Genomic DNA, 13,946 nt, shown 5'->3' on the forward strand with positions numbered 1-13,946 from the left:
ATTGAGGCAAACCAACATTCTAAGCCTGAAAATAGCATTCATGGTGGTACTCGATCTGCAGCTCGAGACACCTATAATGTTGAGGAAAACACAATCAGCTTGCGTATGATTTTCGAAATGTTGCAAGCTCAACAGGTAGCAATAGTTCAGTTGCAGAATCAAACCCAGATACGGAGCAGGCTGGAGCCTAGTCCACCCCGAGAAGTCACCCACAGAACGGAGCCAGCTATAGTAAGGTCAAATGAGCAAGAATGGGGGACTAATCCCGAAATTACTAAGATGTTCGAAGAACTGACAAAACGAATAGAATCAGGAGAAAGGAGGATCAAGGCAAACGACAAAAAGGTGAAAACGTATAACTCCAGAGTCGATCAGATCCCGGGGGCACCACTAGTGTTGAAAGGTTTGGATTCCAAAAAATTCGTGCAAAAGCCTTTTCCACCAAGTGCAGCACCAAAATCGATTCCCAAAAACATTTCGCATGCCCGATATTCCTAAATATAATGGAACGACCGACCACAACGAAAATTTTACCTCTTATACATGTGCCATTAAAGGGAATGACCTAGAAGATGATGAGATCGAATCTGTACTAATAAAACAAATCGGAGATACACTTTTAAACAGAGCAATGATTTGGTATCACAACCTGCCGCCAAACTCCATCGACTCATTCGCCATGTTAACAGATTCTTTCGTAAAGGCACACGCAGTGGCCATAAAGGTTGTAACGAGGAAATAGGACCTTTTCAAGGTGAGACAAAGGGGTAATGAAATGCTGAGGGAGTTTGTGTCCCGATTTCAAATAGAACGTATGGAATTGCCACCGGTCACAGATGATTGGACCGTTCAAGATTTCACCCAAGGGTTGAACGAGCGGAGTTCGATACCATCATGTCAGTTGAAACAAAGTTTGATCGAGTATCCGGCCATAACCTGGGCAGTTATGCACAACCGATATCAATCGAAGATTAGGGTCGAAGACGACCAACTAGGGCCCCCTTCCGGTTCAGTACATCCAAACAGGTCGGTAGTCAAAAACTAGAGGGACATCGATAGGGAGCCAAGGTTGAATAGAGACTGATATCAACCATATACCGCAGATCGAAGGAACAATGGTTCAGGACGCAATTCTGCCCGGAACAATCAAAGAAGTGATCGAGGACAAAGTTCTTAGGGACTTATGAGCAAAAGTGGTTTTGACAAGTATGTCGATCCCACAGAGGCACCTCGGTTATCGGAATATAACTTTAACATCGATGCATCGGGAATTGTATCGGCAATCGGAAGGATCAATGATATTAGGTGGCCCAGACCCATACAGACTAATCCTTCCCAAAGAAACCCAAATTTGATGTGCAAGTATCATTGCACGCATGGTCACAAGACTGAGGAATGCAGACAATTAAGGGAGGAGGTAGCCCGTCTATTCAACGAGGGCCACCTTCTTAGTGCGGCTGTAACGACTCTTGTCTATGAGCTCGATATTTACCCGAGCTCAATTTTGACTCGAGCTTGATATTGACTCGAGCTCGATTTTGACTCGGGGCCCGGTACTATTTCGGGTTCAGTATTGGTCGGTCTTTGACTCTTAAGCTCGATAACGTCGCTTCGCATCATTGTTCAATTTTGGATTCGAGCTCGATAATGACTTCGAGTTCGATATTGATCGGTCCCTAAAACTCGAAACTCGGTAACCTGGCTTCGAATCTCATCCCAATATTATGAAGACGCTCTTCGGTCCATTATGTTCCCATCTCGATCAGTCGTTCGAAGGCCGAACTCAATTTTGACCGTATATAAAGTACTTGGCCTGTTGGTCATGAAATCATGATAAAAGGCACGTGTACATCATAGAAAGTTAATTACACAAGATGTAAAATATAAAGATTGAAACATAGATAAAAATGGAAGAAATGGTTTTTTAACCTTAAGTCTTTCTATATAAGATTAGTAAAGGCTGGGCAGAAAATATAAAAGTGAAGAAAAACTACATTTCGACATATTTTCTTTTCAAATTCATTAAGTAGTGTATTAGTTACCAGAGATGATTAAGTCTTACACCTATTATTTTAGGTTTGATTCTCTAATAAAATATTAGAAATGCAAATAGCACAAAAAATTAATTAAAAGAGCATAAACAAAACTACTATTCAAAATTGAAGATTTTGATCTATATATCAATATTAGTATTATTTGGATATTAGATTACACTTTGAATGCCAAAAGTTTTGGATGCACATATAAGTCCAAATTAGAGTGAGTGTTGCATTATTTTTTATTTAATAAAACTTGCAAATATACTACACTCTGGAAGAAAAAAAAACCCCTAAATGGAGGCATGAATTCTGAAAAAAATCCATTTTACTTCAATTTTTGTTGTCTTATTAAAACTTGACAAAAATGGAAACAAAATCTTGTTAGATAGTTAAAGTAGTATTTGGAATTTAGATAGTGATACATGAAATCAAATGGTTAAAAGTATTTTTATAATTTCATGGAGAACCCATAGCTAGGTTTTGATGACTACTCCAGCTCTACGTACGGTACTTTGCTCTTTGTTGGTGTCACGGTCCAAAATCCTAACCTGTCGTGATGGCGCATAACATGGTACTAGGCAAGCCGACATTACAAATTATTTCCAACAGTTTTAACAAAAAATGAATTAAAGCAGTTTAAATAATAAAAGTTCTCATAAACAGGACAGAAACCCAAAACTCAATGCAGATGTTCCCAACTATCGGGGTGTCATAGAGTACATGAGCATCTATACATCACAAGTCTGGAAAATGATGTCTATGATAGTCTGAAACTAAATACAATAAGCGGAAAGATAGGGAAGAAGAGACAAGGTCTGCGAAACACCGGGCAGCTACCTTGAAATCTCCAAACGATCAATTGTGCAAAGGAATCAATACCCACAGTGTTCGAAAACACCTGGATTTGCACACGAAGTGCAGGGTGTAGCATGAGTACAACCAACTCAGTAGGTAACAAGACTAAATAAAGAACTGAAAGTAGTGACGAGCTTCACAATTATAGTTCAATTTCAGTAATTTCAACACAGAAAGGTAGGCATACTTTCAAGTTCGACAATTTAGGCCACAACACTTAATCCATGTCAAGTTCAAGCGAAACAGAATATAATATCTATTAGAAATTACAAGACGGTGATATATGACAGCTGAAGTGCAACAGAAATAAAAGTCAAATGCATCCTCTCAGAGCAACAGTCACTCAGTCCTCCCATTCACTCCAACCTCATAATCACAATTCTTTACAGTCACTCATTCCTCTCAATCGCTCAGCATTCGGTACTCGGCACTCGCACTCAGTAGGTACCTGCTTTCACTAGGGGTGTGTACAGACTCCGGAGGGGCTCTTTCGGCCCAAATGCTATAACAAGCCAATCATGGCATATATCAATGAAACATGTTGCGACGTGCAACCCGATCCCATAAACATCTTCACAATCAGGCCCTCGGCCTCACTCAGTCATCAACCTCTTTAGTCTCTCGGGCTCTTAGAAATTATGATAATCAGCACAAACAATAATGATATAATGCATCAATAATGAACCATAGAGACTAAGATGTAATATGCAAGTAAAACTGTGACTGAGTACAAAATTATAATTTAGCAGATAATTCAATATGTACACGACCTCTGTGGGTCCCTACAGTGTCAACACATGGTCTAAACATGATTTGCAGTTCAATTTCTCTAATATGTGAAAAAATGTACGGATAACAACAGATTATTCAACTATATAGTTTCATGGAATTGACCAAGTCACAATTCCTATGGTGCATGCCCACACGCCTGTCACCTAGCATGTGTGTCACCTCAAAATCAAACACATGACACATAATACGAGATTTCGTACCCTCATAACTAAATTTAGAACTGTTACTTACCTCAATCCGAGCAAATCTCTACTCCAACACACCCTTACCTCGCGGAAACGGCCTCTAAATGCCTCGAATCTAGCCATAAGCAATTCGATATAATCAACACGGGCTAAGGAATCAATTCCATAAGAAAAACACTAAGTTATTAATCAAAAGTCAAAAATCGACTCAAAAGACAGCCCATACAACCATGAGTCCAACCATACCAAATTTACCAAAATCCGACACCAAATCGTTACTCAAATCCCCAAATCAAACTCTCCAAATTCCTAACCCCACACTCCCAAATTTCACCTTAAATACACACAAAGTAGGTGGAAAACTCAATGGGAAAACAAGATTATTGATAAAAAAAATGAGCACAAGGGACTTACCTCAAGAATCCCCTCGAAAATCCTCTCAAGAATCGCCAAACCCCGAGCTTGAAATGTTGCAAATGAAGAAAAATCGCGAACCCTCGTTTTTAAATAATATGCCCAGCACTCCCACTTCTGCGGCCACTTATCCGCTTCTGCGGCGTCGCAGAAGTGACCACATACCCGCTTCTACGGTTTCATCCACCCCTACGGACTCGCTTCTGCGGACCCAGCTCCCATGCCTATTTCTGCTTCTGCGATCCCCTGCCGCATCTACGGTCACGCAGGTGTGGTAATTCCCTCGCACCTGCGGGCCCCTGCACACTCCTCTCCAAAGTCACATCTGCTCAACACATCCCGCACTTGTGAGCTCGCACCTACAATCAAAGCTCCACAAGTGCGGTTGCACCAGTAGAGTCTCTGCTTCAGCCATGCACCACGTCCCATTTTCGATTCGTTAACTATCTGAAATCAACCCGAGGCCCACGGGATCTCAACCAAATATACCAACAAGTCCTAAAATATGATACGAACTTAGTCGAGCCCTCAAACCACCTCTAACAACATCAAAAACACGAATCACACCCCAATTCAAGCCTATTGGAACTAAGGAATTTCTACAAACGACTCTGAAACCTATCGAATCACGTCTGATTCACCCCAAATTTTGCACACAAGTCACATTTGATATTACGGACCTACTCCAACTTTCGAAATCGGAATCCGACCCCGATATCAAAAAGTCCACTCTCGATCATAGTGTTCATTGATGATATTCTGGTGTGCTCCATAAGTGTTTGAGAAAATTCTTCAATGAATTAGGATTTCCATAAGATTTTCTTATTATCTTTGGGTTTAATTTGTTGCTTCACTTGGGAAGAGAAGGGCTGGTTGGACCTGCTTTGGATTTCGATATGAAAAGATAATACACGGACGAACTATGCCCTCTATTTAAATTGGGGTATTTAAAAAATAATGAAAACTTTTGAAATTTGTAATTATTAACCGGTCATAACATTTGTGTCGTCGAAAAAACTTCTAAAATTTATGATCTTTAATATGACAAGGCTATGAAAGCTTCCATTAGAGGTTAAGTGTAAAGTAGAGTCTAGTTGGATATTGATAGATAGATAGATAATTCACCCCTAATTAAAAATTGGTAACTTACGCAAAAGGCTAAAATGAAGTTGCGATAAACTAAATACACTGGATTAAAAAAAAGGGAGTCTTGGTGTAAAATTAAGCAAAGTGAGACAGTATAAACAAGTTGCGCAGACAGGAGGCGGATTCCGGATTTGAGGCTTATGGGTTCCTACCGTAATTTTAAAATTAATATGCAATAATAAGTGGGTTCACAATTAGATATTTATAAATATTTAGTGAATTTTTTTATATAAATATAGGGTCTACGCAAGAGTTACTGGGTTCCCGGGAACCCATATTCAATGCCCTAGGTCCGCCCAGATATCTATTGCAAAAATAAAAATACAGCTAACTATTTAGCCAATTCTGAAATATGTATTAAGAATAGATCTATATAAGTTTATGATATCTCAAAGTAAACTTCACTAATAAGTTATCACCATAGCATGACCAGTATGATAGAGAGTTCGTAGCTGTTATTGCCAAGGTTTCTTCAAAACATTCTGTTAAGAACAATGGGAATTATGATCAAAACTTACGTAGAGATTCTTATTGATCTTTACCTGTGTAAGATGTTTCTTGCATTAGAACTTAGTATGAAAGATGTGCTAAGTAATTAAATATTTGAACAGACATGTTTATCATATAGAAGAGTGGCTGTTGAAGCACCCATTAAACTGCTAATGAGTATATATAATTATATTGATATTTTAATACTATATGATATAAATCGTTCATTAAGCACCCATAGCATTGGATAGTCTTTCATTTGGAACTTATTTATTTATGTCCATGTACTGACTGATGTACAATTATTCAGAAGATTCATATTTAGCTAGAGTAATACAAAAAAATGATGAATTTATCTTTTAAATGTAAAATGACAACCACCTTTTCAGAAGTATGGTTCTTCTCTCTTTTCACAGGTTACAGGTTGCGGCTAATTAAGACAGACCCACACAGAGAAGGGTGATTGCTCGAGCACCCATTGACTAGAAATTCTAGGTCCGCCACTAGTCCGACTCTTGAATCTTTTTGTGCTGATTTTTTCTTCCACTAGAAACATGAGGTAACGCCCGAAGTTTGAATTCAATTCAATCATAGAACAAAATGGTGCTCCGTTATAGCACCTATTCCTACTCTCTTAGCTTTCTTTTAATTGTCTCTTGCAAAATCCTGCAACTTGAGTCAATGCGCATCGTATATTAGTTTCCTATAAATGTTTGTAAACTTCTAAATTTCCTTTAAATGTTTTCCCTACGTCTTTGACTTTGACAGTTAATACCATGCTTTACTTATTAGGAGATTGGTTACTGTTGTAATATTTTCGCTTGGCTTGGAAATTTGTGTTTAATTTTAATATGCTCAGTAGCTTTTAGTTGAGTTTGAACTTTGAAGTAATTCACCAAGATGACAAAAGGAACAAAATAAATATGCATTTGAAGAGGTGCAGAAATCCTCTCACGTAAACTGGTTTTATGTGTCTTAAAAGCCTGTATGTGTTACCAAGCTCTTCTTTTTATCAGTTTGAGATTGTGTATGTTGTTGCCAAATTTTTGTTTGACCACTTTTGGGTGAGTTCAATTTATACCAAGTTGCTTTGATATTTTTTTAAACATTCTCTACCTTTCTTTTAAATGGTATATGGTATACAAGATTAAAATATTTTTTAAAATTCTAATAACCGTTATACATATATTTACCTTTAAACTTACATATTAGTACCAAATTTATATTCCATTCTTAAAAATTGAAAGAGCATAATCCAGATTGCCATCTTTGATGACAAATATGTTTTCTAGACAAAACAGTATAAAAACATTAATATTTTAGAAAATCAGATAAAAATTTGAACAAGCAATTTTCAGTAATGGTGCTGCAAGTTAAAACATTGTTGCATATATAGTTCAGTGGGTGCGATGGAGATGGTGGCAAACCGTTATGTTGAATAATTTTTGAGGATTATTTCAATTGAAATAATAATTACTCAATTTCTTATTTTCAAATAGAATTTATGTGCAAACACAACTTTAACTTCCAATTATATTTCTTTTAACTTTAAGTAATTTATTTTTCAACTTTGTCAAATATTTGTCCAAATGCCAACAATAAACTATATTTTTTATGTTATGTAAATTAAAAATAAAGTTAGTAACACAAATAGCCATAAAATTAAATAAGAATATCAATGTAGTAGTATGACAAAAACAACGTATACAATAAATTACAATGCCAATATAAAAACTGTAATTAATTTTTAGCCTACGTCTATCAAATGGGGCCCCATGTTTTCAAAGATTTGTACAAAAATTGCGACGCCCCTATTTAACCTATACCCATTTTTTAAAAAGTTGTAACTTGTACCCACTTTTTAAACAACTGCAGACCTCTTTCTCCTCTTTTGTTTTATGAATACTAAAGTTTGAGATATGGTTATGCGTTCTAGCCTGATGATTCATATATATTTGTTTGTCCCATCATGTTCAGTTTGATTTTATTCACAATAATTTAACCTCTTAGATATTTTAGCTTTACATGCACATTAGTTTTTGGTTCTAATTTACCTGTAGTAACTTGTTTTCATATCGAAAATATTTTTCATTCTTTAATCTTTGAAATGAACTGCATCAATCGCTGCTAATCATGATCTATTAAATTCATTGTTGTTTAATACTATTTCGTTTTTGTACAATATTTTCTTTTGTTGAATTCGTTTTTTTGAAAGATTATCTTCCTCATTTCCGTGTGCAGACTTAGAACTTCATCTCTAAGAATGCTGAAGTTCAACAAATATAAACAAAAACTCCAGCTCCTAGAATGCTGAAATTCAGCAAATACAAAACAAACTTCAGCCCTAGAATGCTAAAGTTCAGCAATTACAAAACAAACTTCAGCTCCTAGAATGCTGAAGTTCAGCAATTACAAAATAAACTTCAACTCCTAGAATGCTGAAGTTCATCAATTACAATACAAACTTCAGCTCCTAGAATGCTGAAGTTCAGCAATTACAAAATAAACTTCAACTCCTAGAATGCTGAAGTTCAGCAATTACAAAATAAAAATTTCAGCCAAAACATGTTGTAGTTTTATTGAGCTGAATTTTGTCATTGCACTATGAATTGAAGTTTGCGTGATTGCCTTTGCAAGTGAGGCCAAACTTCAGGCAAAAATATCTGAAATTTTGCTACACTTCAGGCAAAACATTTTGAAGTTCAAATTTCAAACATAAATTTTTGGTACTTCAAACCCATATGTCTGAAGTTACCCAAAAAGTGAGTACGCTTATAATTATTTTTGTAAAGCGGGTATAAATTAAAAGTTAACAAAAAAATTAGGTATACATACAAATACCCCTTTGTACAACAACACATGGCCATGACAAAACTCGTATACTTGCAAATGATAAACATAGAGTTAGTTTTGGGAGTTGGGACCCACATCTCCAGAAAAAGCTTTGGGATAATAAATGGTGATGTATGTTGAGAAAAGCAAAGGTCAATTCGGTCTTTAGTCACTCAAATATCTATGGAAGTTAGAGTAAGATGCCTTTTTATCCAATTAAATTGCTACATTTCATATGAAATTACCAGAATGCCCTTGAAGTGCCAAGCAGGCATGTTTACTTCCAGGGTGCTTAGTTAGGGGTCGTTTGGTAGGATGTACATTAATAATGTTAAATAAGGTGTGTTAGTAATGCATGAATTACTAATGCAAGCATTAGTTATACAAAAATTATTTCTTATGCATTGTTTGGTGTGGTGTATTAAAAATTAAAATGCATTGCATAATTTTTAAAAAATTTAATTGTTTACAAAAATGCCCTCCATATTCTTTAACTTAAGAGACTTTAAGGATAATTTTATCTTTAACCATGCTAATGCATGCATTAATAGCCTTTGTATTGCTAATGCCATGATTTTCTATGTATTAGTTATACATAAGATAATACCAAATAGAGTGTATAACTAATGCTTGTATTAGTTATACATAGGTTGAAAAGGTGTACCAAACAAAGCATCACTAATACACAAAGCTAATGCATGCATTATTTTCTCTAACACACTCTACCAATAGACAATAGTTGAGACCTGAAAATTTTAAAGGAACCCGTGTTTGGAGATTAAAAACTCACTGATTTACCTGTTATTTTTTTCCTTCACTTTCTCCACACTCAAGCTTATTCCATTCAACAACTGATGTAGATACGTGACGATTGTTGCTGTCTTTTGTTTTGTTCTTTTTCTGTGGAGGATTGATCTGGGATTGTGTATCACTGAACCCGTATAATGAGCTAACTATAACAACTTTCCACCCTTCTACTGATATTTTGCTTATATACCTGATTTACAGAAGTGCAAGTACATATATTCATGCACACATTTATATTACAAGGTTGGATCAGCCAACTTTAGCAGATGTAACACAACTCACTTCTCAAAAAAACTGCTGCTTACTCCTGCTCTATATAAGTGCAAACCAGAAGATGTTGCGACTGTAATGCTGGTGTTTGCAGCTGCAAATAAGACATCCCCTTCACAAACAATCTCGCCCGACGATGTGGTCATTGTTCCCTCTCCCTCCATGACCATAAAAATGGAGGGTCCAGGAATAGCAGGAAATTCAGCAGTTGATTGTTTGGGAAGAATACAGCGATCGACCTCAAATTCTTCAAAAGGAGGAATGTACCTCATAGTGTGTGGATTTACTGCAGTACCATTCAAAATTTCAGGAAAATCCTGCAACAAAGAACGAATTTATATGCGTAGATAAATAAGCAGACACCCAATACCATTTTAATTGCACTTAATTAAGAGACTCTTGCCAAATATTTAGCCTGCCCACAGCCAAAATTGTGGAATAGCCCAATAGAAACTACAAATAGGTTATACAAGGAGATGTTCTAAATATCATTGACCAAGTTCCACGAGCATGACTAGCTTAACAATGTATGCATCAATTGGCAAGACAAGTGACTTGAACACTTATACATTCTTGATGGTAGACTCTTAAAAGATGCTCAATATATGCATTATAATCCTAAATGTCCTAACTAATTTTAGTTAGTAACTCGATATCACAATAATGCAACTCTTTCCTAACCTATTTCAACCCCCAATGTTTTGAAGTACATAACAAGGTTGCTGCTATACTCAAAATCCAATCAGGAAGTTCAATTTTAAAGAATGACCTAAAAATGGTGTCTGTGACAGTTCGTACCTGTCTGTAAGTGAGCATTGAGCTTAGAGTTTTAACATCCCGGTGCTTTGGAGTTAAGCCAGCACGTACCACGTTGTCTGATGTTGCCATGATTTCAACACAATCACCATATATATAAGCATGAGGTTCATTTGGCCCTAAATACAAAGCTTCACCAGGTTTGAGTTTTACATAATTTAACAAGAATGCAGCCAAGACACCAACATCAGCTGGATATTGCTTCTCGAGTCTTAGGACCACTTGTTCTTTCTCAGTCAGCTGCCTTGCCTACAACATGAAAGATGAAAAAGTCGTAATTACCGTCCACATGAATAAGTCTCCACCATGCAAAAGTACAAAAAGAAGAGTTACAACTACTGCTGAGATTTACAAACACATCTTAACTTATAGTTGACCGGGGACTATTATGACTTTACCTGATTTTTTATGTGTAGGCGACTAATCAGCTTGGCTATCACTTCAGCAATCATATCCTTGCTTGCTGACATTATCTCAGTAAACACTGATTGTAGCACTAATTTAACTTTCTCCTTTTCACCATCCTCATTCAAGTCTAATACTTGCTCTGCGTGTGCATTGCCGACCACTTCGATAATCTCGGGCACAGTTTGAACAATCATCTTAAGCTCCTAAACAAATTCATACGTATTTGTTAAATCACATCGAACTTGTCTTTTCGTTTTTCATATACTCATGGAAGTTTAAGTCCATTTATTATCTCAAGCTAAAGAGCACAACAGATACTGCTTCTCAAGTGAGCCAAAATAAGTTTAAGTTACACCATTCTTCTATATGCAATATTAGCGTTTATGCTACAATAAGATCAAGGACAAGGATAAAGCTTTTCCAGGCTTGCAGTCTAACAGAATATGGATGGCAAACCGGTAGCAAATGTAACTATGCCAGTTTCAAAGTTGAAAAAATTGCAAATATTATGACCAAAACAAAATTTTAATTTACAACAAAGATGTTGAGTACCTCAAGACTTATAAATCCACATAAGGCCTCAAATTCTGTCAATGCCAATGCCATCTCCGGTTTGTGATTGTCATCCTTATAAACATCCGGGAGCTCATTATGCAAACGAGTGGCCAAATCCTTGTCTGGATGGGCCTGTATGGACAAAGCTTTTGCAACAGAAAGTACCTAAAAGTCGACACATGTTAGACAGGGGCGGATCTAGATCAAATATTATGGGTTCCCGTGAACCCAGTAACTTTTGCATAAACTATAAGCTTTTGTAGTAGGAACCTATAAGCTTAAAATTCTGAATCCGCCTGTGACATTAGACACTTATCAAAACCATACTGATAGACAACTACAAAGGGATTTAGCTCATCCAAAATGTATCAAGTTAACTTAGATAAATAGAATTGTCTCCTTATCTGATATTTGGAGTACTCTCAACTCTGGTGTTTCTGCTTCTAATTTTATATTGACTCCATTACTACATGAAAGAGTGCACTTTTTTCATATGATTTTTAAAACTGCACTACTTTTAATGTAGTTCATTAGTATCAAAATCTCTTTTAGTTATTTGCTTAAAAATGAAATCTATGTTCGAATTGAAACCGAATACTAGATAATTTGGCCCTGAATCAGTAGCTATTATAGAGGAATATAATTATACGGGAGAGCAAATAATGAAAAATCAAAACTTGATACGATTCCAAAGGAAAGTGGCTAACAATCCAGTTATAATTAAGAAATCTACCAAATATAAAATTTCGAAAGCAGTAACTCAGATGGGTAGCGTTGCAAGAATTCTTAGACAAGCGATTGAAGGGAGCAAACCTTGAAGAGAAAAGGAAGGTCGGTACCCCACTTGTTCACAATCTTATCTCCAACAACACTTGGGTTGCTTTCAATCCAATTCTTCAATGTCAACGCCAATCCATTCTCAGCTGGTCCTTTCACAACATAGGAAGGCCCAGAATCGTGAGTACCAATCCAAAATTCCGCATAAGGCTTGTCCTGCTCAATAGTATGGTCACCATTATTTCGCGAATAAAGGCGCGCAACACGAGATTCCTTCCCCAGTCTTCCCCAATCGTAATTCTTCACACACCCCTTCAACCTCACCAGCCCTCCTCCTTCCTCCATAGAATGATTTAAGTAAAAAAAAAAACAACCTTTTCCTTCTTAAATTGTCTACGAAACTTGTAGTAGTCTCTGTTTATGTTAGAGTGAAATGAAAGGCTATAAAGAAGGAGGAGGATCGTGGGGTGCAGAGGAGCAATAAATGTTTGCTGCTTCTCTATTCAAAGGAGTAAGAGGGACTTCGGTTTGAAGGCAAACTGTTCAAAGGAGGGAACGAGGAATAATCAAAGGAGGACGGATTTAATAAAGAAATTTTAGCGTGATCACGCAAAGTAGCAGTTTCACACATATAAATAAGAGAAAAAAAAGATTTATTCTCAATTGTCAACGTCGAAATAGTACTAATACTGTACAAAATAAGATTTTGTCAACTTAAGGATAATCAATACAAAATTATATTTTGTCAAGCTACTAGTTATTAATGCAAATTTGGATTTGCATTGAACACGGTAAAGGCCACGAAGTCATAAATTAAACAATTGTATCATAGGTGAATTTATTGTAAGTAATTTTTATTTTATATTACACAAGAAATTATTTTCACGACTAGTACTTAAAACCTTTTTTATAACTAAAATATACTCCATCCGTTTCAATTCATGTGAACCTGTTCCTTTTTAGTCTGTGTCAAAAAGAATGATATCTTTCCTTATTTGGAAATAATTTACCTTTATGTAATGATTTATCGCCAAACAAAATATATGTGCCTCATTTTACACCATAAGTTTAAAAGTATTCTCTATTTTCTTAAACTTCGTGTCCAGTCAAATAGGTTCACATAAATTGAAACGGAGGGAGTACTATTAATCACCAATAAATAATATAAAATAGACCAGCAGCTTTCTCAGTCAGAGTTCGTTGCATCGAGCTTGTCCAGTACGGTTTACGTCTCATATTTGATTTATAAGTTATTGTACAGTAATCGTGTTATCCAGTGCACACCCAAAATGTAACGGCCGCGGGTTATCCTTAGAATTTTTCTAAAAAAATAATACAAAACAGCTTAACACATTTTGTTGGTTGTCTTAAACAACTGCTACAAGATAGGAGGATTTCCTTTTTACTTCAAAGTACACAGAATGACAGAGAAAAACTAAAAATTTAAGTAAAGAAAACTAAACGGCTAAAATAAAAAACGTCTAAAGTAGTCTTCTGATATATCCTAGCTAATGCAGCACACAGACATTAGAAATGTATGCAACACCTCTAGCAATATCAT

The 13,946-nt window shown here is 36.1% G+C and overlaps 1 protein-coding gene across 1 annotated transcript; it reads right to left on the reverse strand.

Moving 5' to 3' along the window:
- Nucleotides 1-9,705: 9,705 nt before the first annotated feature.
- LOC107789518 (mannose-6-phosphate isomerase 1) lies at nt 9,706-12,994 on the reverse strand. Its single transcript, XM_016611349.2, has 5 exons — nt 12,422-12,994; nt 11,606-11,773; nt 11,044-11,256; nt 10,628-10,894; nt 9,706-10,146 (listed from the first exon to the last, which is right to left on the reverse strand). Exons 1-5 carry the CDS (start codon nt 12,728-12,730, stop codon nt 9,838-9,840), a joined length of 1,266 nt encoding a protein of 421 aa, XP_016466835.2. The 5' UTR covers nt 12,731-12,994; the 3' UTR covers nt 9,706-9,837.
- Nucleotides 12,995-13,946: the final 952 nt, after the last annotated feature.

Source organism: Nicotiana tabacum, chromosome 17 (assembly GCF_000715075.1).
Source record: "Nicotiana tabacum cultivar K326 chromosome 17, ASM71507v2, whole genome shotgun sequence".
Taxonomy (NCBI): Eukaryota; Viridiplantae; Streptophyta; class Magnoliopsida; order Solanales; family Solanaceae; genus Nicotiana; species Nicotiana tabacum.

What these genes read in the sequence shown, in the direction of transcription:
- LOC107789518 (XM_016611349.2), bottom strand. Translation starts at nt 12,730, where the DNA reads ATGGAGGAAGGAGGAGGGCTGGTGAGGTTGAAGGGGTGTGTGAAGAAT. An exon ending in GCCTACACATAAAAAATCAG is followed by an intron (nt 10,895 to 11,043) that starts GTAAAGTCATAA and finishes TTCATGTTGTAG; the next exon opens with GCAAGGCAGCTGACTGAGAA. An exon ending in CAATGCTCACTTACAGACAG is followed by an intron (nt 10,147 to 10,627) that starts GTACGAACTGTC and finishes TCTTTGTTGCAG; the next exon opens with GATTTTCCTGAAATTTTGAA.